The sequence below is a fragment of the Anomaloglossus baeobatrachus genome, chromosome 5 (genome assembly GCF_048569485.1).
Source record: "Anomaloglossus baeobatrachus isolate aAnoBae1 chromosome 5, aAnoBae1.hap1, whole genome shotgun sequence".
Lineage (NCBI taxonomy): Eukaryota > Metazoa > Chordata > Amphibia > Anura > Aromobatidae > Anomaloglossus > Anomaloglossus baeobatrachus.
Window position 1 is genome coordinate 570,524,032 of NC_134357.1, and position 24,784 is coordinate 570,548,815.

Sequence of the window (24,784 nt, forward strand, 5' to 3'; positions counted from 1 at the left end):
GTGGCCTGGCAATGGAGGAGTGAGGACACTGTGTGATCTCTCTCCCTCGCTTGGACTGGCATTAGGCTCCATTCTGCATACCCACCCAACATTGCAGCCACAAATGCCGGCCAAAAAGAAGGGGACCGGCGGGGGGACGATGGTGGACTCACCGGTGCCTCCCTCAGAAAGTATTACCAGGTTCCTGAGGAGCTCTACCGGACAGGGCCTGGCACAGATGGAGCTCAACATGGCAGCCGCAGAAGACTCTGCAGGGCCTTCCCTGCACCTTAGTTTCCAGACAGAACGTGCCAAGGGGACACCGCTGGGAGACGGGAGCTCCCAGGAACAGAGTGGAGTGAACCGGGAGGCTGGAGTGCACACGAGACAGCAACATCAGGGTGCCCCCTCCTTACCTGAAATGGCGGTAGGCACACGTGGAGAGCGTGCTCCTCATCACAGCACATAGATGAATGAAAGGGGTCGCAGACACAGAGGTTGGTGACTCAGAAAAGCAGGCAGAGGGTGAGAGGCATCAGGTTACCTCACAGCTGCAGCAGGGATTCCTGAACGCTGTAACCCCCATAGAGATCTATGTGAACAGGCGGGACATTCAAATCCCCAGCCCCACTGACATTCCACTCTCACACGCCGCTGTATGTGCACTCCCTAGCTACCTGAACGCTGCTGAGCACTATGTGGAAGCTAACGCTGGGACTCCTACACCTGCTCCTGATCATCCCTCAATGTCTCAAAGTAAACAGCACTACACACAATCAGAGATGGGGTCCCCCTCAGTCCATAGTTCGCTGTCACCCATACAAAGCAGTGCCCTGACAGTGGAGACTCCCTCCTCCCCAGAAAAAGGCTCAGTCCCTGCTGTGTTCAGACCATCACAGTCTGGTCAGGGGGATGGGAGTATACAGGAAGGAATGCAAGAGGACTGTGTGTGGGATGACCTCAAAGCCAGAATAAGGACTATTCCTACCAGAGAGGAAATGGAAAACTACATCTCCAGATTAGAGGCCTCTTACAGAGCAGAATCTGCTTCCATCAGGGGAGAGGTACAGCAACTGTCGGAGCGGGTGACGGCGACCGAATCCTGCACTACCTCTATCTCACTACAGCTAAATACACAGGCACAGGCACTATCTACCCAAGCTCGACATATAGAACATCTGACAGATTTGCTTGATGACCTCAAAAACAGAGGGAGGCGGAATAACATTAGAATACGGGGTATCCCAGAAACCCTCGCCCCCCAAGATCTAGATGAGTCACTGCGACATCTCTTTAATTCAATATTGGGCCTTCCACGGGACTCCCGTTTGGAATTAGATAGGGCACACAGATCTCTGGGCCCTAAACCAGATGAAGGATCTAGTCCACGGGACATTATTTGTAAAGTCCATAAATACAAGATAAAGGAAGAAATCTTGAGAAAGGCACGACAGAAGGACCCCATCTTATTCAAGAACACGTCGATCCAATTGCTGCACGACTTGTCTCGGCACACATTACAAAAACGCAGGGTTCTAAAGGCCCCTATTGGATGCCCTGAGACAGAGGAACATCCTTTACTCATGGGGATTCCCATTTAAATTGCAAGTCCGACAAGGTAGTTCTTCACATATGCTGCAGTCTCCAAAAGACATACCGGCTTTCTGCGTGGCCCTTGGGATTCCTGTGGTGCACATCACTGCTTCCGATTGGCCACACGTTCATGGGATACCGGAGGTGGTGGCGGAGACTTCTCGGTCGCAGCGGGTCCGTAAGAGGGATCGGGGCCCACGGCGACGGAGTGGAGCAAAGTCCGGAGCACCACCAACAAGTGGAGACTGAGAGTCCCTGGACTATCTTAAATAGGATACATTGATATGTGAAGAGATGTGATGGTTATGCCATACAGGGTTCACTGGTTTATGCAGGCGTTTTCACGCATCAATATTTCTAATGTCAGCATTGATAATTCTGGTTTGATATCTTCATAGAGTTTATTGTGTTTAGGATTGATGGGTTGGGTGCATTAAAGTCTACATATTCAGTTAAGTTGGGCCTGGGGCCGGTCCGGCGGGGAACACACCTCCGTTGAAAGTTCACGTTCCCTTGAGGCTCTACACGCTGCAGGCAGGTGTAGTATATACTGGCCCCCAATTGTAAACTGTTGTTACTCACTCTAAGAGTATTTCGTATAGATAGGTTATTTGTATGACTAATTCTTTGTCTGGTACTGTGATTTTTCTTATTCTTTTCTCTCCTCTATTCCTGAAGTAATCCTTTCTTAACCTCTCCCCTTCCCCACCCCCACCCCCCCTTTTTTATTTTCTTCTCTTCTTTCTTCCTCTCTCTCCCTCCTCTTCTTTCTGTTCCTTTCTGCTCTCTATACTAAAGTTTCATTCTCACGTCATCTAGCTGTCTTAAAACTCGCTCTCTTCCCCCTGACTCTGTGTGAAACCCCCAACTTCCCTAGTGTTTTTTTTTCCTGATAGAGGTGCTGTACTGAACTAAGATGCCACAACTTAAATTGAGCTCACTGCATGTCCGAGGTTTTAACACCCCTCAGAAGAGGTCGCACATATTATATGAGATGCATAAACAAAGAACTCAGATTATAATCCTACAAGAAACCCACTTTAAAACCGGACATGTACCCGACATTCGTAATAGATACTATACACACTGGTTCCACAGCACGAATAGTGAATCGAGATCTAAGGTAGTCTCAATAGTTCTACACAAAAACCTGATACATTCAGTGATAGATTCCAAATTAGACGAGGCAGGTAGATATGTGATACTAAAAATTAAGATATGCTCAACAGTGTATACAATCGCAGGCTGGTACGGCCCTAATTGTAATCAGACTAACGCTTGTCGCTCTTTCCTAAAGGTTCTGTCAGGTCAGATTTTGCGGAGGGGGAAGTGTTGGTGGGCGGCGACTTCAATCTTACACTAAATCCGGTGGTGGACGTGTCGACTGGGAGGAGTGTCATACCTCTGAGACGCCTGATGGCCCTGAAGCGTGAGTTGCATAACCTTCATCTGGTGGACGTATGGAGAATTATGCATCCCCAGGAAAGGGACTATACATCTCCATCCCACATCAGACATATAGTCGAAACGACTTTTTTTTGGTCAGCCAGCGGGTCCTTGCATGGCACCCGACCCCTACCATTGGGAATATGGTCAGGTCTGATCATGCCCCAGTCTTTCTAGATGTCTCTCTCCTAGACTACCCAAACCGAACGTGGACGTGGAGATTGAACGACTCCCTGTTGAAAGATGAGGGGTGCATCTCGGAGTTAACAGAGTCTATGGAATTTTTTGTGTCCTCACACGCAGCTGACTCTATGCCCTTGCCTCTTCAATTGGAGGCTTTTAAATGCATTATCCGAGGAATTCTAATTAAGCATGGGGCACGGATTAAAAAGGAAAAAACAGCGGAAATTGCTCTGCTCCTTAAGGAAATTTCCACGTTGGAAATCTCTCATAAATCCAACCCCTCCCCAGAAGAGTTGGCTAAGCTCTTTACAACCAGGGAAGCTCTGCGGAGTTTGTTGGACAGCAGACTACTAAAGTTCAAAACCCAATTTAAAAGGGTGTTGTATAGACACTCTGACAAATGTGGCCGTCCACTCTTACGCCTTCTTCACCCTCGGGATCAGGCTTTATATATCCCTAAACTGAAGTCCCAGAAGAATACCGATACATACGACCCCACTAAAATTCTAGGTATTTTCAAGGAGTATTACGCAGATCTATATAATATACAGAGGAAATACTCCGATATGACTCCACAGGACCTCCAAAAATGCATAGATGACTACGTTGCTGAAACCCCTCTTCCAGTGTTAGACATGGGCACCATAACACGGTTAGATGACAGGTTTGGGGAAGATGAAATAGCAGCAGCAATAGGGGACTCCCCAAACGGGAAAAGTCCGGGTCCAGACGGATTTTCGCCTGCTTTCTATAAATTATTCAAAAGCCAAATTACCCGTTTTATGACGAAAGTCTATAATTCGGTATCGGACACATCCCCTTTTGCTCCTCAATCACTGGAAGCCCACATTGCAGTACTGCCAAAACCCGGGAAAGATCAGTTGGTGGTTTCTAACTACCGTCCGATCTCTCTAATAAACATAGACGTAAAAATCTTTGCTAAGGGGGTGTGGCCTGGACCTCATGTACAGAGGACGCAGCGTGGGTGAGCTCCTGCCTGGATCCTGAATCATCCTGCACACCGGCCTTGCTGACAGGCACTACCGACCCTGGAGGGCTGCAATACTACTTATAACACCCGGGGAAGCGAGCACCGCCAGGATATGCCGACCCGCAGCAGCAATAAAAAGGACAGAGACGCGCAGGAGCGCGCCTCTGAAGAATCCAATATTGCGCCGCCGGCGTCCACACCATCCCGCGGCGGAGCAGGGGGAGTAGCAGGCAGGCTGGAGACGTTTGCCAGAGTGGCCCCTGGCACAGAGCCTACCTCCAACGAGGCACCCGATGGCAGTGCTGAACGGGCCCTGGAGCAGGGAGAAAACATACCCGACGGCGAGACTGTGAGTACCCTGGGTCCTGCATGTTCAGCAGCACAAGATATGCAGACACAGAGGCCTGCGCTGGAAGAGGGAGGAGGGGGAGATTTGGAGCAAACAACACCTATCTTCACTGAGGCCATACTGAGAGACATTCTGGCAGCAATTAACTCTTGCAATACCACATTGGCCACTCTAAGCAGCCAGATGGGAACTGTCACTTCAGATATGGCCTGTATTAAACGTGAGCTGCAGGGGGTGACTGTCAGAATGGGGGAGCTGGAGGAATGAGTGAGTACAACAGAGGATAAATTACCACCAATGTCACGAGAGCTGGGAAAGGCCACGCAAAATATTTCCACACTGCTAAACAAGGTGGATGATTTGGAGAACCGCTCCCGCAGAAGTAATTTGAGACTGGTGGGGGTCCCAAAGAGGATGGAGGGCAATGACCCATTGAATTTCTTTGAAAAATGGCTTAAAGACACCATGGGAAAAGACATACTGTCCCCTCTCTTCACCATTGAAAGGGCGCACAGGGTCCCTGCGCGTGCCCCACAGCCGGGAGCACCCCCACGTCCTATTCTGATTAAACTACTGCACTATAAAGATAGGGACACTATCCTGCGTAGAGCCAGAGATATCAAAGAACTTGCAAGTGATGGGAGGAAGATATTAATATTTCCTGATTTCTCCATGGAAGTGCAACGTAAAAGAGCGCAATTTATTGAGATCAAAAAACACCTGCGCAACCCACAAGTGCCATACTCCATGATGTACCCTGCTAAGCTGCGGATTGCTACGAACGGAGAGACTCATTTTTTTGATACGGCTGGGGTGGCGCTGTCTTGGCTGGATATCAATGAGAGGTCCCTGAGGAGGAAGAATACCTGAGATTTCCCTTTCTGCGCCAGGCGTTGTTTTTGTTTGGGACGCTATGCTGGTGAGCTCATTACAGTTAAATTCATTTAGGATCCAGGACGAGAGATGGCCGGTTCATTGTGGACACACGCTGCACTAGCGAGTTGTGGACACCCCTCCCTGCATGGACTTGGGGCGTGTTTTTAGCCCTGATTCTCTCTATTTGGGAGAAATGTCTAAGATACACTTGATTTTGAGGGCAGGGGCACTGCGCACTGGTGTGCGGAGCCCTATCTCTCTCCTTGTTTTTCTTGTTTACTGTTGTATGATGCAATCTGTTTGGGAAGCGTGGTGTGCCTCAGTCGTGTCGCTCAACCTAATGTTTTTGAGAATCGGTGGAGAACGCCTCTCTCCACCAGGTATGAAGTATCCGTCCGGATCATATCTTAGTCTACGCTTATGGCGACATCCTTAAATATTGTAGCGTGGAATGTTAGAGGGCTCGGAGATGCGAACAAAAGATGTGCTATATTTACTCACCTACAGAAACTTTTCCCGGCTATTTTATGTCTATCCGAGACCCATATGGTCAGGGATAATGTTCATTGGCTGAGGAGGGGATGGATCGCGCATGAATATCATTCCACATACTCGACCCATGCACGGGGTGTGAGTGTGTTGGTGCACAAATCCATCCCGTTCTCATGTACCAAATCAGTGATTGACTTGGGGGGCAGATTTGTCTGTTTGCTTTGCACGCTGTATGGTATACAATTTATTCTGGTTGCGATATATATCCCTCCACCATATTCAGTCGAACCGGTAAAAAGGATATTGTCTATTTTAGATTCCCTTCCATCTGTGCCAACGCTTCTGATAGGGATGTAAGTAATTATTAAAATCCCCTATCTAGATAAATTACACTCGGGAAACATATCGGAGAACGCCGCCCCGACTTCATTTGCTAGAATGCTAACAGAGCTGGGTTTTGTAGATTTTTGGCGTGCCCAACACCCCACAACCAAACAATTCTTCTGTTACTCTAGCTCCCACCACACCATGTCACGGATAGACCTGGCTATTGGAAACACACTTATGGCCTCATATACACAAAAGGTGGCCTACCTACCTAGAAGTGTATCTGATCACTCACCATTACATGTTACGCTTGCATGGGGAAACCCCCTCGCTCTGCCCAGGCCTATCTGGAAACTTAATCCCTTCTGGATCCAGCTTATTGGGGGATCTTTATATGATAACATTCTAGAATACTTTCATCTTAATGAGTGCTCTGCACCGCCACACATAGTTTGGGACTCTATGAAAGCTGTGGTAAGGGGCATATATATTAGAGAAATATGCATACGCAAAAATCAAACCAAATGTTACACCCAGAGTCTGATTCAGGAGGTATCTGATGCGGAGGCTGCGGTGGTGCTCAACCCGACAGTAGAAACTAAAAACACTCTAGAGAAGGCACAGATGTCACTCAAAGAAAATCTCATGTCGGTGGCAGAAAATAAACGCTATTTCCTTAAACACAATTATTTTATGGCGGGGGAGGGCGTGGGGCACCTACTGGCCACAGTCATTAGAGCACAGGAAGGATCTTCTTATATAAATAAGTTAAAGACGGAATCAGGTGACTTTGTAACAGCAAGCGAGGATATAATAAGAGAAATAAAGAGGTATTATATGCGGCTATACACATCAGACTGTGACCTCACGGAGACTGAGATTGAGCAGTATTTGGATGCTCTCTCTCTTCCTACACTGAGTGATGTAAACAGGGAATTGCTGGACCGGGACATCTCATTGGAAGAACTGGAGGAAGCGCTTGGCCAGACACAAAATGAAAAAGCTCCGGGAACGGATGGCCTGCCTGGAGAGTTTTATAAAACGTATGCACCCTTACTGCTACCCAAACTACTTAAGGTGTTTGAAGAATCTGAAAGGCAGAGGGTCCTCCCACCCTCTATAAGGGAAGCCTTAATAGTCTTAATATTAAAACCCGGAAAAGATCCAGAGATCCCGGATTCGTATCGCCCAATCTCTCTCCTACAAACAGACATTAAATTGCTGGCCAAGGTGCTCGCCAATAGGATGTCCCGAGTCATCTCATCTATAGTGCAGAGTGATCAGACAGGATTCATTCCATGCAGAGCCACATCTATGAATCTCAGGAAACTATATTTGGGAATTCAACATAGTTCTGAGGAACCGGGGGAAAGGGCAATTTTGTCTTTAGACGCCGCTAAGGCGTTCGATAGCCTTGAATGGGAATATATGTGGGCTGTACTTCGGAAAATGGGCTTTGGACATAGATTCATAAATTGGGTAAAGCTGCTATATGACTCACCGGTGGCGAAGGTTAGGGTTAATGGCAGGGTCTCCGAGTCTTTTCCTCTTGGAAGAGGTACTAGACAGGGGTGCCCGCTTTCACCCTTGCTATTCGCGACTGCAGTGGAGCCGTTGGCAGTGGCAATACGGAAATCCAGGGAGGTAGAGGGATTTCGGTGTGGAGCCGTGGAACAAAAGATATCATTATACGCAGACGATCTACTCTTATATTTAGAAAGGGTACGTTCCTCGATTTTGCCGGCAATGAATATCATTCGGGAATTTGGGCAGAGGTCTGGTCTACGAATCAACTGGTCCAAGTCGGCTTTAATGCCGTTGGACCCCCTTCCGGGGGACTTTTCGGACTTACAGATTCCAGTTCCTGTGGTCCGGGAGTTTAAATATCTGGGAGTAATTGTCAGCCCAATCCCGAAGGATTTCCAGGCCCTAAATCTGGAACCCCTGTTACAGCGATTCAGAGCAAAAGTGCACACCTGGTGCCTTTTGCCGCTATCAAATATCGGCAGATCCAATTTAATTAAAATGGTAATGATGCCACAATTACTATATCTTATACATAATTCTCCAGTGTGGATATGTAGGGAATTTTTTGTAAAAATTAATACAATATTCCTGGAACTTATTTGGAAGAAAAAGCAAGCTAGGATTCGACTGGAAGTGCTACAGCGGGGAAAGGAGGAGGGAGGACTGGCGGTACCAAACCCATATACAGTTAGGTCCAGAAATATTTGGACAGTGACACAATTTTCGCGAGTTGGGCTCTGCATGCCACCACATTGGATTTGAAATGAAACCTCTACAACAGAATTCAAGTGCAGATTGTAACGTTTAATTTGAAGGTTTGAACAAAAATATCTGATAGAAATTGTAGGAATTGTACACATTTCTTTACAAACACTCCACATTTTAGGAGGTCAAAAGTAATTGGACAAATAAACCAAACCCAAAAAAAAATTTTTTATTTTCAATATTTTGTTGCGAATCCTTTGGAGGCAATCGCTGCCTTAAGTCTGGAACCCATGGACATCACCAAACGCTGGGTTTCCTCCTTCTTAATGCTTTGCCAGGCCTTTACAGCCGCAGCCTTCAGATCTTGCTTGTTTGTGGGTCTTTCCGTCTTAAGTCTGGATTTGAGCAAGTGAAATGCATGCTCAATTGGGTTAAGATCTGGTGATTGACTTGGCCATTGCAGAATGTTCCACTTTTTTGCACTCATGAACTCCTGGGTAGCTTTGGCTGTATGCTTGGGGTCATTGTCCATCTGTACTATGAAGCGCCGTCCGATCAACTTTGCGGCATTTGGCTGAATCTGGGCTGAAAGTATATCCCGGTACACTTCAGAATTCATCCGGCTACTCTTGTCTGCTGTTATGTTATCAATAAACACAAGTGACCCAGTGCCATTGAAAGCCATGCATGCCCATGCCATCACGTTGCCTCCACCATGTTTTACAGAGGATGTGGTGTGCCTTGGATCATGTGCCGTTCCCTTTCTTTTCCAAACTTTTTTCTTCCCATCATTCTGGTACAGGTTGATCTTTGTCTCATCTGTCCATAGAATACTTTTCCAGAACTTAGCTGGCTTCATGAGGTGTTTTTCAGCAAATTTAACTCTGGCCTGTCTATTTTTGGAATTGATTAATGGTTTGCATCTAGATGTGAACCCTTTGTATTTACTTTCATGGAGTCTTCTCTTTACTGTTGACTTAGAGACAGATACACCTACTTCACTGAGAGTGTTCTGAACTTCAGTTGATGTTGTGAACGGGTTCTTCTTCATCAAAGAAAGTATGCGGCGATCATCCACCACTGTTGTCATCCGTGGACGCCCAGGCCTTTTTGAGTTCCCAAGCTCACCAGTCAATTCCTTTTTTCTCAGAATGTACCCGACTGTTGATTTTGCTACTCCAAGCATGTCTGCTATCTCTCTGATGGATTTTTTCTTTTTTTTCAGCCTCAGGATGTTCTGCTTCACCTCAATTGAGAGTTCCTTAGACCGCATGTTGTCTGGTCACAGCAACAGCTTCCAAATGCAAAACCACACACCTGTAATCAACCCCAGACCTTTTAACTACTTCATTGATTACAGGTTAAAGAGGGAGACGCCTTCAGAGTTAATTGCAGCCCTTAGAGTCCCTTGTCCAATTACTTTTGGTCCCTTGAAAAAGAGGAGGCTATGCATTACAGAGCTATGATTCCTAAACCCTTTCTCCGATTTGGATGTGAAAACTCTCATATTGCAGCTGGGAGTGTGCACTTTCAGCCCATATTATATATATAATTGTATTTCTGAACATGTTTTTGTAAACAGCTAAAATAACAAAACTTGTGTCACTGTCCAAATATTTCTGGACCGAACTGTATATACTATATAGCCTCCCAGATGCAACATCTGAGGGGTTGGGGCAAAGAAGGAGGGTATGATACCAGTGGTGATATAGTGAGAGAGGGATCAGTATGGAAGTACCCAGGTTGCCGGTTGGATGTGGGATAAAGACAGATAAATGGGGCACGATATCCCACACTGGCTATGATATTCCGGGTGTGAGACAGGGGTAAGTCTCATTTGGGGATAAGCGGACCTACAGAGCTGTGGCCACTGTGGCAGAACCCCGACTTGCCAGAAATTAAAAAATTAGTAGGGTTCAGAGGATGGGAGGATAAAGGGATCCATTTAGTGTCACAAGTACTACAAAATAATACTCTTAAAAGCTTTGAACAACTGAGAACGAAGTTTCACCTTCCGCATGTCTTCTTTTATCAGTATTTGCATCTGAGACACGCACTGGAAAGACAGGGGAGGACAAACCCGGTAACAGTGACACATAATCAAACATTACATAGGCTGCTTACATCGGAGTCCTCTAAGGGTCTTATTTCGGAATTATATAAAAAATTACTACCTGCCCATCTGGAAACACATCCATTGATTGTTAAAAGCAAATGGGAACGAGACGTCGGTCCCCTGACGGAAGGCCAGTGGTCTGATATATTGGAACAAGTTCCTAAACTGGCGGTATCGGAGTGCCAAAAGCTGTCTCAAATATATCTCATCCACAGGGTATATAAAACTCCCAGGCTATTATTTAAGATGGGACTCAGACTAAACACACAGTGTGTTAGGTGTAGACAGGATGATGCCCATTTGATGCATGTTATGTGGGAGTGTGGACACATTGGTGATTTCTGGAATCAAACCCTGAGACTTATAGATCAAATATATCATATCACAATACAACCGTCGCCCCGCCTTTGCCTGTTGAGTCTGTGGGAAGGAGAAGTGGATCCGGATTCTCCAACAGCTCTGGGAATAGCCCGTATCTTGTATCAAGCAAGAAAGCTACTTGCATATCACTGGTTAGACCCTCTACCACCAACATTATCAGAGCTCAAAAACAAATTAAATAACGTCATAAGATTGGAAAGGGGAGTTTATTTAAAAAGAAAAACATTGAAAAAGTTTTACAACATTTGGCGGCCATGGATGGAGTTGCCGGGCCTACCCTCTAGTGCACTGGTTCGGGATGCAATGCTGGACCGGTTACTGTTGTGCCTGCAGTGATGGCATGTGTGAGGAAGGGAATTAAAACTAGTTTTTTCTGTGGCGAAGTGGACTTTGAATGAAGAGGTGAGAGAGGACTGGAACAGTTTCACGGATGACTGCACGGAGCGGGAGGGGCGGGAGAGTATAGTAATATGATGTGGAGCGACACGGCTGATGGAGGAGGTGCTTCTGTTAGTCTGAGGCATTATTGCATAATTTAAGTTTTGTTTATTTGTAGAGCCACAAGGTTTGTAGGCTCAAGCTATATAATATAATTATGATTTGAGAACTCTATTATTATATTTACATACATGCAGAGAAAGAACCTGATTTATAAATCACATGTGTTTATCTGTTGTTTATTGTTATCAGTTATATGAAAAGTGAAATACTCTCTGTATCGATCCCTAATAATTTAATAAAAAAAGATCTGATTTAAAAAAAAAATCTTTGCTAAACTTCTGGCAAATAGACTAGCCCCCCTTTTACCATCCTTAATCCACACGGACAAGGTTGGGTTTGTGCAGGGAAGGGAGGCCCGAGACAATGTAAACAAGACGATACATTTAATTGCAAGAGCCACGTCTCAATCGCTACCCTTGGGGCTCTTGTCAATAGACGCAGAAAAGGCGTTTGACCGTGTGCATTGAGAGTTTATGAGATCAGCACTAAGTCAGATAGGTTTAGGCCCAAATTTTCTTGGCAAGGTCATGGCACTGTACTCCAGACCATCAGCTCGTGTCAGGGCTAACGGTGCCCTGTCTGGCCCGGTAGCAATCAAAAATGGCACCCGACAGGGTTGCCCCCTATCTCCCCTTCTGTATGTCATAGTAATGGAGCACCTTGCGGTGGCAATTAGGGGGAACCCCAACGTACATGGTCTGAGCCTTGAGCACAAGGAATATAAAACACCTATGTACGCGGATGACCTTCTGCTGTACACCTCCCAACCTTTGGTCTCATTCCCCTCGTTAATAAAAGAATTTGAACAGTTTAGTAACTTGAGTAATTTCAAAATAAACTGCTCCGAAACTGAGGCATTAAATATATCCCTGAACCCGGCTGAGGTACAATCCTAAAAAGTAAATTCCCCTTTCGATGGCAAAATACATCAATCAAGTATCTCGGAGTTTCGGTCCCTTCCAAGTTAAGCCTGCTGTACTCTTTGAATTACCAGAACCTCTTAAATAAAACTCTCAAAGACCTGGAGACCTATAATAGGAAACCTCTCTCATGGTTTGGTCGGATAAATTCTTTTAAAATGGACATCCTCCCGAGGTTCCTTTATATTTTTCAGACAGTCCCCATAAATACTCCTTCGGCCTTCTTTAAGACCCTGAGGTCCGCACTGATCCGTTTTGTTTGGAAAGGAGGTAAGCCTCGGATTAGCTACAAGACACTGGTCCGATCTAAGCAGAGGGGAGGAGCTGGGTTGCCGGACTTACAGGCCTATCATAGAGCTTCCCTGGTTGCCCGCTTGATTGATTGGCGATATCACAAGGAGACCAAACAGTGGGTGGAGTTGGAACAAACTTTTTCCCAGGTCCCTCTTAGAGGACTCCCATGGATTCAGAAAGAGGACATGGAGGCGGTAAAGAAACAGACCCAAATGGGATTCTGTTCAGGGCGTCTTTGAAAGCTTGGGAGGACATAAAATGCAAGGCCAGCCTTTCGGGTAGTCCCACCCCATTGGCTCCCCTGTTCGATAATCCAGGCTTCCCTCCGGTATGCAATGCAGACAGGTTTCTCGGATGGGAGAGGGGGTTGGACATCAGATTGGGGCAGATCTTACAGGGTAAACACCTGCCTCCTTTCGCAGAAATACAGGCCACATTCCCAGCCCTTCACTTGAACTGGTTTGAATATATGCAGCTACACTCTTTTGTGCGGTCATGGCTCGGGGGGGGACTTCCCCCAGATCCGACTACGTCCACGCCGTTTGAACGTTTATTTTTTCAGTCTTCGCCACCCACACACTCGATCTCACTCATATATCGTTTGATTATTGAGGCCCGCGGTTCAGAGGACCCTGGGTATATCCGAATGTGGGAAACCGAACTTGGTCTCAGTTTTTCGGAAGAGGAAAAGCGGAAGGCCTTCCTGTTCTCTCACAAAATTTCAGTAGCTTGTAGTGCTCAGGAAAGGAGCTACAAGCTGTTAGCGAGATGGTACCAGTGTCCTGCCACATTACACAGAGTCTTTTCATCAGTCTCGGAATGCTTTTGGCAATGCGGAATGGACAAAGGCACGCTGACCCATATTTGGTGGGCACGTCAGAAATTGTCAAACTTCTGGTCTCAGGTGTTTCAAGTGTATAATCAAATGTCTGGTGAGAACATCACCCCCTCAATTAAAATAGCACTTCTGTCAATTCTACCCGGCTCGGTAAGGCAACAAAAGAGGAGCCTTCTACGATTTTGCTTGATAGCAGCCCGAGCGGTCATTCCTAGGCACTGGAGAGCCATAGAGGCCCCCACTGTCGGGGAATGGCAGGCGGAGCTGTCACATATTTGTCACATGGAGGAACTTTCAGCAATGGTGATGGGAAGTAATGAAAAATGTATTAAGGTCTGGCAACCCTGGGTGTTGTTCAAGGAGTCCTCGGACTTCCAAGCCTTGTTTCGGTAACAGCACATACCCACACACTCTCCTTACCTTCCCCTCCAACCCTTTGTCCAATCCCTCTTGGTCTCTTTATTTTCCTCTGTCCTTCTCCCCCCCTCTTTTCTTCTGTTTTTATTACTCTTGAAATACTTATTTTTCTTTGTTGTTTGAAGTCTAGTTAGCCATATCTTGAGGAGATTCAGGTTAGGTTGGAAAATATCAAACCGACCCGGAGGCTTCCCTTAAGTAATATGTGGTTTTGCGATATGATATCGAGATAAACCGTTGCGACCGGCATAGTCAGTCATCGGGTCGATAATATAAGGAGGATGTGGCTAATATATTATTCAGTTTTTTATTCATACTCTTTGTTGCTTTGTTTATGTAATCATATTTTGATGAAAAAATTTCAATAAAAACAGATTTATCATAAAGTTGAGGGTCGCATGGATTCAACTCAGTATCAGCAGATTCTTGACAATAATGTGCAAGAATCAGTGACGAAGTTGAAGTTACGCAGGGGATGGATATTTCAGCAAGACAATGATCCAAAACACCGCTCCAAATCTACTCAGGCATTCATGCAGAGGAACAATTACAATGTTCTGGAATGGCCATCCCAGTCCCCAGACCTGAATATCATTGAACATCTGTGGGATGATTTGAAGCGTGCTGTCCATGCTCGGCGACCATCAAACTTAACTGAACTGGAATTGTTTTGTAAACAGGAATGGCCAAATATACCTTCATCCAGGATCCAGGAACTCATTAAAAGCTACAGGAAGCGACTAGAGGCTGTTATTTTTGCAAAAGGAGGATCTACAAAATATTAATGTCACTTTTATGTTGAGGTGCCCATACTTTTGCACCGGTCAAATTTTGTTTAAATGCGGATTGCACATTTTCTGTTTGTACAATAAACCTCATTTCAATCCAGAAATATTACTCAGTCCATAAGTTATTAGATATATGAAACTGAAATAGCTGTTGCAAAAACCCAAATTGTTATAAAGAAAAAAGGTTAACATTAATAGGGGTGCCCAAACTTTTTCATATAACTGTATTTGAGTACCTTATTTTTCTTCCCCTTTAGGGGACAAATTGCCCGCACCGAAAACCACGAGCTGAAAATGTTCCATCTGTGCAAAAAAGCTTCCTTCTTCACATAAGAAAAAAACTTTGCAAACCGTGCACAGATAAAATTATCAAGGAGGAACAGCCATCTTTACTTGAGGAAATTAAAGGACATGCGTCAGGAAGTCCAGGATTCCCTACCGTCTTTCTCCCACTTCCTACCCCTCTCTGCCACTACTCCAAAAAAACGGAAGCGACTCCTAATGGAGGAATCAGATTGAGACTCCTTAGATAATCCAGCTTCCATCAGATGGGCCGTTTGATGAGGACAAGTCTGTCTTCACCCTAGAGCCCCGCCCTGACAGGAAAAAATATTATTTTTCTTCTGAGGATATGGACGAGTTATTGGGGGCAGTAAGCAACACGATGGGTTTAGAGGAGGAAGAGACCGTTAAGTCTGACCAGGATGAGATGTTTGGGGGTCTCAGCTAAAAAGAAAATCAATGTTTTTTTCCCATTCATGAGACCATCCAGAACCTGATCCTTCAGGAGTGGGAATTGATGAAAAAAATCCTTTTGATGAGTAGGCTTCCAAACAATGGACTGAGATCCCGAAAGCAGATGTACAGATCGCAAAAGTAGCAAAGAAAACTACACTAACATTCGACGACTCATCCCAACTCGGAGACCCTATGGAACGTAAAATGGAAATTCTCCTCAAAAAATCTTGGGCGACCTCGTCCTTACTACTCAAAACAAATATAGCTTCCACCTATGTAGCCAAATTCATGGCCCGGTGGCTAGACCAACTTGCAGATGACCTAGCGGGGGTACTCCAAGACAAGACCTGCTGGTCTCTATCCCTCTTCTCCAGAAAGCCACTGGTTTCCTGGCTGACTCCTCAGGTGAGCAAGTTAGAGTAGCAGCAAAATACTAGGTGTTATCCAACTCGGCCAGGAGGGAACTATGTCTTAAATTGTGGAGTGGAGATGTCGCCTCAAAAACCAAACTATGCTCCATCCCCTTACAGGGAGAACATGTGTTTGGCACTGTACTCAACGAGTTAGTTGAAAAAGCGGCGGACAAGAAAAAATCCTTGGCAGAACAAAAGGAACAGAGGAAGAAACCTTTTTGTTCCTTTCAAAACCAAACACCCCAATATAGAGGGAAAGGTAAAACAGGGCTCTGGAGTTACCCCAAAGGGGGCAGGGGAAGGTGTATTTTTCTCACCCGTAGCCAACCCCACGGTAAGAGGTGACGCCAGGCCAGTTTGGGGTCGGATCTCGCTGTTCTCCCAATAGCTGACAATATCATCTAGCCCAGGGGTCTCAAACTCAGCTGGGTGTATGGGCTGCATATGCAAAAAAAAAAAAAAATTGAGTGGGGCCACATTCTTTGTGTGAGAAAGTGACGTTTTTAATGAATCCATGTTTTGTTCTATACATCTTTGGATCACTTTTTTGAACATTTTTTGCTTGTTTATTAGAACAAACCTGCACTTTTTTTGTTTAGTTAAGTTTATATATACTGTATATGTGTATATGTGTGTGTGTGTGTGTGTGTGTGTGTATATATATATATATATATATATATATATATATATATATGTGTATATATATATATATATATGCACAGTACAGACCAAAAGTTTGGACACACCTCCTCATTCAAAGAGTTTTCTTTATTTTCATGACTCTAAAAATTGTAGATTCACATTGAAGGCATCAGAACTATGAATTCAAACATGTGGAATGAAATACTTAAAGTGTGAAACAACTGAAAATATGTCTTGTATTCTAGGTTCTTCAAAGTAGCCACCCTTTGATTTCATTACTACCTTGCACACTCTTGGCATTTTCTTGATGAGCTTCAAGAGGTAGCCACCGGAAATGGTTTTCCAACAGTCTTGAAGGAGTTCCCAGAGATGCTTATCACTTGTTGGCTCTTTTGCCTTCACTCTGCGGTCCAGCTCACCCCAAACCATCTCGATTGGGTTCAGGTCTGGTGACTGTGGAGACCAGGTCATCTGGCGTAGCACCCCATAGCTCTCCTTCTTAGTCAAAAAGCCCTTACACAGCCTGGAGGTGTGTTTGGGGTCAATGTCCTGTTGAAAAATAAATTATGGTCCAACTAAACGCAAACCTGATGGAATAGCACACCGCTGCAAGATGCTGTGGTAGGCATGCTGGTTCTGTATGCCTTCAATTTTGAATAAATCCCCAACAGTGTCAGCAGCAAAGCACCCCCACACCATCACACCTCCTCCTCCATGCTTCACGGTGGGAATCAGGCATGTAGCGTCCATCCGTTCACCTTTTGTGCGTCGCACAAAGACACAGTGGTTGGATCCAAAGATCTCAAATTTGGACTCATCAGACCAAAGCACAGATTTCCACTGGTCTTATGTCCACTCCTTGTGTTCTTTAGCCCAAACAGGTCTCTTCTTGTTGCCTGTGCTTAGCAGTGGTTCCCTAGCAGCTATTTTACCATGAAGGCCTGCTGCATAAAGTCTCCTCTTAATAGTCGTTCTAGTCTTTGGTCTGTACTGTATATACATAAGCGATAAGCAATTCTCCCAAGGTTCGGTTAGTGTTTGCTGAATTTACATGTGTTTGACGAACATATCCGAACCCCATTTAATTCAATGGGAGCCAAAAACAAAGGCATAGACCACACCTTTAGGGAGGCCTAAAAGCTGACAAAATAGCTCAAACTGTTTTACAGTGGGGCCACATTGTTGTGGCACAACCATTAGCTTCCTAGACTATTAACATACGAAATATTGAGGTGTATGAGTGACAGGTGTAGGTCTGGTTGGCTGGGAGCCCTTATTCCTCATGCAACAGCTCAAACTGCTTTTCTGCTCAGCCGCGGTTAGGTGGCACAAATATTAGTTTCATAGACTGTTTGTTTTTCCTAGCCACTTTTAAGGATAGTATGAGAGCTAGATGAGTGAAAGGTAGCTGAATGCCTGCCAGTCTGGGACCCTACTGCTACAGGCAATACTCAACAAGGAGACCTAACTATGAGTCCTCATCCCCATTTCCCTAAAATTAGTGGCAGACCCCAAGAAAGGCATAAATTGCCCCACACTACAAATAGTATAATGATGCAGCCGTCAGGCCTGGGCCATGCATGAGAGAGGGTTGGGGTCAGAATTTACATCTTTCAAATTAAGTTAAAATTAAGAGGTGGATGAGTGACAGGTGTAGGCCTGGTGCTCTGCCCTGGTGCCCCTGCCACTACAGGCAACATACAACAAGGAGACCGGAATAATAGTCTCCATTTCCCAAAAAATTGGCTTGCCGTAACTCAGAAGGAAGCAAAAGGATGAATAGGAGGAATATTAGGTGCTTCATACATTAAATAAAACAAACGCTCAAGGAATTCATCTAGGTGTGTACTGACCATTTTTAACCTACATATGACTCACAAAACTTTAGTTTTCAAAACAAAAAAATGAAATTTTGTTTCACTAAAATACTATTTTAGCACCAAATTTATAATTTGCATAAGGGGCAATAGGATAAAATTGTCCCCATAATTTGTTACGCCATTTCTCCTGAGCACAGTGATGCCCCATATGTGGCTAAAATCTAATGTTCACATGGCAAAACTCTGAAAGCAAAGAGCACTATTGAATTTTTGGAACACAAAATTGGACACAAATTTCCCTTTACAGAGCCACTGAGGTGCCACAAAAAGCAGAAACAACCATGTATCAAACGAAACCCTGTAATAAATTAATCTATGGGTGCGGTGAGCATTTTTAAGTTAGACAGAATTTTTAAAGATTTGGCTGTAAAAATTAGAAACTTAGGGTTTTTAGTTTAGCCTCAAAGTTTTAGTTCACACAAAGTTAACAAGAAAAAATGGACAGGACAGTTTGTTCTACAATTTTTAACGAATGCGTTGGTACCCCATATGTGGTTGGACACTACTGTTTGAGCCAAATGTTGGGGATTGGATGTTACTTTTAGAACACAGATTTTGTTATTGATTGTGGGTTCCCATAGCTGAGCACCTAAATTACCAGATCAGCAGAAACCCCAATAAGAGACCCCATATTGGAAACTTTACTGCTTAAGGAATTCATCTAGAGGTTTAGAAAGTATTTTGAACCCACAAGTGCCTCAAAGAATTTTCTAACATTGGGATGTGGAAATATAACATTTCTAGGAGTAAAAACATATTGTTAATTAGCTGCAGATTTGTCAGTTACAAAAGGGTTAACAGGTGAAATTGGACACCACAATTTATTGCATCATTTCTCCCGAACGCTTTGATGCTCTAAATGTCATCAGAAACTACTGTGTAGCCCTACGTCAGGACTAAGTAGGAAGACGCGCTGGTTGGCTTTTGGAGCAGATTTTGCTAGAATAGTTTGCAGGTGATATTTGTGGAGCCCCTAAGGTGCTAGAACAGCAGAAAACCCCCAAAAGTGACCCCACTGTAGAAATTGCACCTCTCAATGAATTAATCTATGGCAGCACTGACTATTTTGCAACATCCTCGTCATGCTGTTCTTCTGGAAAATTGCACATATGCCAGTTTATAAATAGTAACGCCACCATACAATGTGCCTCCATATATTGTAGTGCCTCCATATAGTGTGCCCAGCTGGTACTTTTGGTTAAAAAAATCCATTAAATTGTTAATTGGGCTCTCCCCACTATAGTAATGCCAAACATATGGCCGCTTACTGCAGCTTAGGCACAGTGGGGTTCTTAAGGAGGAGGTGTGGGGGACTTTTGGACTAGGAAATTCAGAGTTCACCGTATTTCATTTGGGGGTTTGAACCATCGCTTTACCAGAGTCTTTTTTTTTTTTTTTCTACCAGTAATGTATTTCCAATGATGGATCTGAACATGGTCTGGTTTTGTGTGGGATAAGTTAGGGTTTTTGTTGGTATCATTTTGTGGAACATAATATTTATTCGATCACTTTCAGTATGACTGGGATCACGTTCTTGTGTTCATTACTGAGCATTACGACAGGATTTCCTCCGTATAGCCCACAAAAATCAGACGAAACCCCAATCGCTATAACGAGGAGAATGGAGACACTTTGGACTTCATTTGGCTTATGTTCTGGTGATAGCTATTTTTTTATACGTGCACATATCTGTGGCCGACCACACTCGTGCGCTAAAAGGACACCTAAAATGATGGGACACCACCGAAAACAGAGGCCAGATGGAGTCCAAAGTGATTCCATCTGCCTCATTATAGTAAGTGGTTCCAATGTGGGTTTTATTTGAATTGTATTTTTTGGAATTGACACAGAAACCGCGACTTAATTGCTCAGCGGAGAGCGCAGGATAAATGTGGACTTTATTCTAATTTTTGGGAAGTATAATGAAAAAATAGATCGTAGTTCATGAACAGTTTTTATTTTTACACCATAGTTTGTGTGGTATAAGTGATGAAATGGCTTTATTCTTTGGGTCAGTGTGATTACAGCGATGCCAAATTCACTTAGATTTTTTTGTTTGTTTCACATGCTAAATAATGCGTTTTTATTTAACATAATATACTTGTTTGTTGTAAGAGCTCTAATTTTTTTTTTATTTTTTTTGTGAACAGAGCTGTGTGAGAGCATTCTTTGAGGAATTTTGTTGGTACCATTTGAGGGTACATAACATTTTTTATTAACCACTTTTTATTTAGATATTTCAGGCGCAGAATGACCAAAAACCAGCAATTCAGTTAATGTTTTAATATATATTTTTGTATGTGATAAGGCTGTGTTATTCTTGAGGTCCATGCAATTATAGCGATACCAAATGTTATATTTTTTTATGCTCTGCTACTTTTCCAGACTAAAAACAATGATTTACAAAATATAATTTGTTCTCATATCACCATATTTTGAGAGCTGTATTATTTTTTTAATAAGTCATATTAGGGTTTGTTTTTTTTGCAGGATGGTTTGGAGTTTTCAGTGCTATCTTTTTGTTTTGTTGTTTTTTTGAATATGACTGTTTGATCGCTTTTTATTACATTCTTTTGTGTGTTGAACTGATGAAAAGGCTACATTTATTTTTAAAAAATATATATTTTTTAAAAATATATATTTTATTTTTTTTAACGGTGTTCGCCGTACAGGATAAATAATATGACTGTTCTATAACTCGGGTCGACCTAGCCATGGCAATACTAATGTGTACATTTTTTTTTGCTTGTTTGTTTTTTGTTTTAAAACGAAAGCTGCGTTTTAGTGGCAAAATTAGTTTTCTTGTTTTGTGTGCACTTATATATACAATTATTTAACTTTTGTCACTTAATCCCACGCTGGTATCTGAATATATTTTTACTTTTATTTCGTCTCATGAGTGCCTGAGACCTGTCAGTTTCTCACTGACTACCTCTTAGTATATACCTTTTAGACTCTGCATATATAGATGGGTCTCACAGGTCAGCACACCCTGGGGCTTATCAGATGTCCTTTTGGGTGTGATGGCAACTATAATCACCTGAAACTTTGATCACTGGAAGGGAGTGATGGTGTCAAACCGGATGTTTTAACCCCCCTTTTTAACCATTTAGCTGCTGCTGTTGCAATTAACAGCGTTATCTAAGGGGTTAATTGGCTCTGATCATTTCAAAAACCGGTTGGGGCTGATGCCAAAGAGTGTCAGCTGTCATGTCATACACAGCTGCAACTTGCGGGATTTTCACCCGCTGTGGGTACTATAACCATAATCCTAATGCCACTTATTCACAATGCTGAAAATTAAGGCCCCCTAACAGCGGCAGTGAAAAGGAGTATCAGTGGTCGTTAAGGTGTTAATATCTCTTAGTCCATGCATTGATGACTGCAATTTGTACTCCTGTGTTCAACTAGTAAATTGTATTATAATTTATTTGTTTCAAAATACAGCCCTTCTAAAAAAAATATGTTTTTTTTTATTCTTGGCAGATGACTGTGCGTCAGCGGGATATCTGACATTTAATAATGTTGAAGCAGCTAATAATGATATCACGCCATATAGATATGAAGATCATGACATAATTCCAGATATACCGTCAGCCCTTCATAACAAAAATCTATCATTTATTCCTTATCAACAGGACCGGTCTTCTGATTCATTGCAGACTGTTAAGCAAAATGAAAATAACAAAAAAGATACTGAACATAAAAAAGCTCATACAGGGGAAAAAACATTTTCTTGTTCAGAATGTGGGAAATGTTTTACCCAAAAGTCAAGTCTTACTGTACATCAGAGAATTCACACAGGGGAGAAGCCATTTTCATGTTCAGAATGTGATAATTGCTTTACTTACAAAACAAATCTACTTAAGCATAGGAGAACTCACACACATGAGAAACCATTTTCATGTTCAGAATGTGGGAAATGTTTTACCCATAAATCAAGTCTTACTGTACATTGGAGAATTCACACAGGGGAAAAGCCATTTTCATGTCCAGAATGTGATAAATGCTTTACTTCCAAAACAAATTTTTTTAGCCATAGCAAAACTCACACAGATGAGAAACCATTTTCATGTTCGGACTGTGGGAAATGTTTTAACAAAAAGGGAAGTCTTAAAGTACATCAGAGAATTCACACAGGGGAGAAGCCATTTTCATGTTCAGAATGTGTGAGATGTTTTACTAATAAAGGAGATCTTGATAAACATAAAAGAACTCACACAGGGGAGAAGCCATATTCATGCCCAGAGTGTGGGAAATGTTTTATTAACAAAGGAGATGTAGTTAAACATAAAAGCACTCATACAGGCGAGAAGCCATTTACATGTTCAGTATGTGGAAAATCTTATAGCATTAAATCACAACTTGTTAACCATCAGATAATCCACACAAAAGAAAAGCCATTTTCATGTTCATTATGTGGAAAATGTTTTAACAGGAAAGGCAATCTGACTGCGCATCATAAAATTCACACAGGAGAGAAACCATTTTCATGTCTAGAATGTGGGAAAAATTTTCCGTACAAAACAGGCCTTGTTGCACATAAGAAAATTCACACAGGGGAGAGACCATTCTCTTGTTCAGAGTGTAGGAAATGTTTTAACAGGAAAGCAAGTTTTATTGTACATCAGAGAATTCACACAGGGGAGAAGCCATTTTCATGTCCAGAATGTGGAAAATGTTTTAACAAGAAAGAAGCTCTTACTGCACATCTGAGAATTCACACAGGGGAGAAGCCATATTTTTGTTCAGAATGTGGGAAAGGTTTTTCCAAGAAATCATATCTTGCTGCACACCTGAGAACTCATACAAGTAATAATCTATTTTGATGGCCACAATGTGGGAATTATTGTTCTTGTAAATCAACTCTTGATATGAATCAAAGAATACACACGGTGGAGAAACTGTTAAACATTGAGATTGGGAAAATATTTAAACTGGCGACTGAATGGTTCCCTTTTCTACTGTACTAATCAAATATATGGTAATAGCAGCTTTCCACACTTGATGCAAGGCCACATGGAAAAGAAAGGCATTGGACCACCCCATCAAAACTAGCAACCAAAGATTAATATACATCTACCCTTAATACTAATATTCATCTGTTTGAATCTATATTTTTTATTGTTTACATGTTAAGATCTTGCCTTAGAACATTGATTTCCTCAGTACAGGTAACATTGTTGGTTATAAGTGACTTAGTGACAAAATGTAGACTTGGTGGAAGAAGGTTGAACTAGATGGACCTAGGTCTTTTTTCAACTTATGTAACTATGTATAGTTGAAGGAGAGCTGGTATAGATTTTGTATAGAAATAGAAGCAAGAATTACATTAAGGATCTGAGGTTCACATCCCAGCCTATTTTCACCTTCCGGACCCAGCTAAATTTTACAATTCTGACCAATGTCCCTTTATGTGGAAATAACGTTCCTAGTGATTCTGAGATTTTTTTTTTTGTGTCACATTTTACTTCATGTTAGTGGAAAATTTTAGTCAATATGATTTGTGTTTTATTTATGAAAATATATCAAACTTTTGACAAAGAAAATATGAAAATGTTGCATTTTTAACTTTTTTCATACGATTTGAGAAAAACTGATGATATGCTGGTCAAACTCTGATCAAAGTCCAATATGGGCAGAAATGTTACGTTTCTGTAGCGGTGTCCTGAAAAAATTTAAAGATTTGCTTTTGTATGCCATTTTTTGTAAACATGTTGAAAACAGAAGATCCTAGCGAGCTGGTATCCGGACTAACATTTTTCAAAGTGTCTGATTTACCTGTGTCAAATTTGGGCCAGATTGGTTCAAACATTTTACAGTAAATTTATATTTGCTCTCGTGTTCCTCTTTTTTTTGTATGACTATCTCGAGGATAATTGGCTCTATAGATCTGAATCACATTCTAAAATTTTCGAAAGCGCCTGATTTCCCTACAATGCAAATTTGGGGCAGAACGGTTCAATCCTTTTATCATAAATTAATATTTGATCTTGTGTTACGGCTTCCTAAGTGCCTGATTTACCGATGTTCCTAATTTAGTTCAGATTGTTATGCGTGGCCAAATGACTAGATCAAACAGATAACAGAATGAAATATCATCAAAAAGTTAATTTATTTCAGTAATTCAGTAATTCAATACAAAAAGTGAAACATATTATATAGAGTCATTACACACAGAGGGATCTATTTTCAAGTGTTTATTTCTGTTAATGTTGATGATTATGGCTTACAGTCAATGAAAACCCAAAAGAATATTTCACCAACTCTAAAAATGATTTTAAACTCAGAAATGCTGGCCTACTGAAAAGTCTGTACAGTAAACGCCTCAATACTTGGTCATGGCTCTTTTTGCATGAATTACTACATCAATGCGTTGTGGCATGGA

At 42.8% G+C, this 24,784-nt stretch overlaps 1 protein-coding gene across 1 annotated transcript in view; it reads left to right on the forward strand.

Annotated features, from left to right (window-relative positions):
- Positions 1 to 24,248, forward strand: part of LOC142313060 (uncharacterized) — an 80,490-nt gene extending 56,242 nt beyond the window's left edge. The window contains 1 exon segment of the mRNA XM_075352044.1: positions 21,883 to 24,248. Coding sequence (XP_075208159.1) covers positions 21,883 to 23,369 — 1,487 coding nt within the window. The 3' untranslated portion in view covers positions 23,370 to 24,248.
- Positions 24,249 to 24,784: the final 536 nt, after the last annotated feature.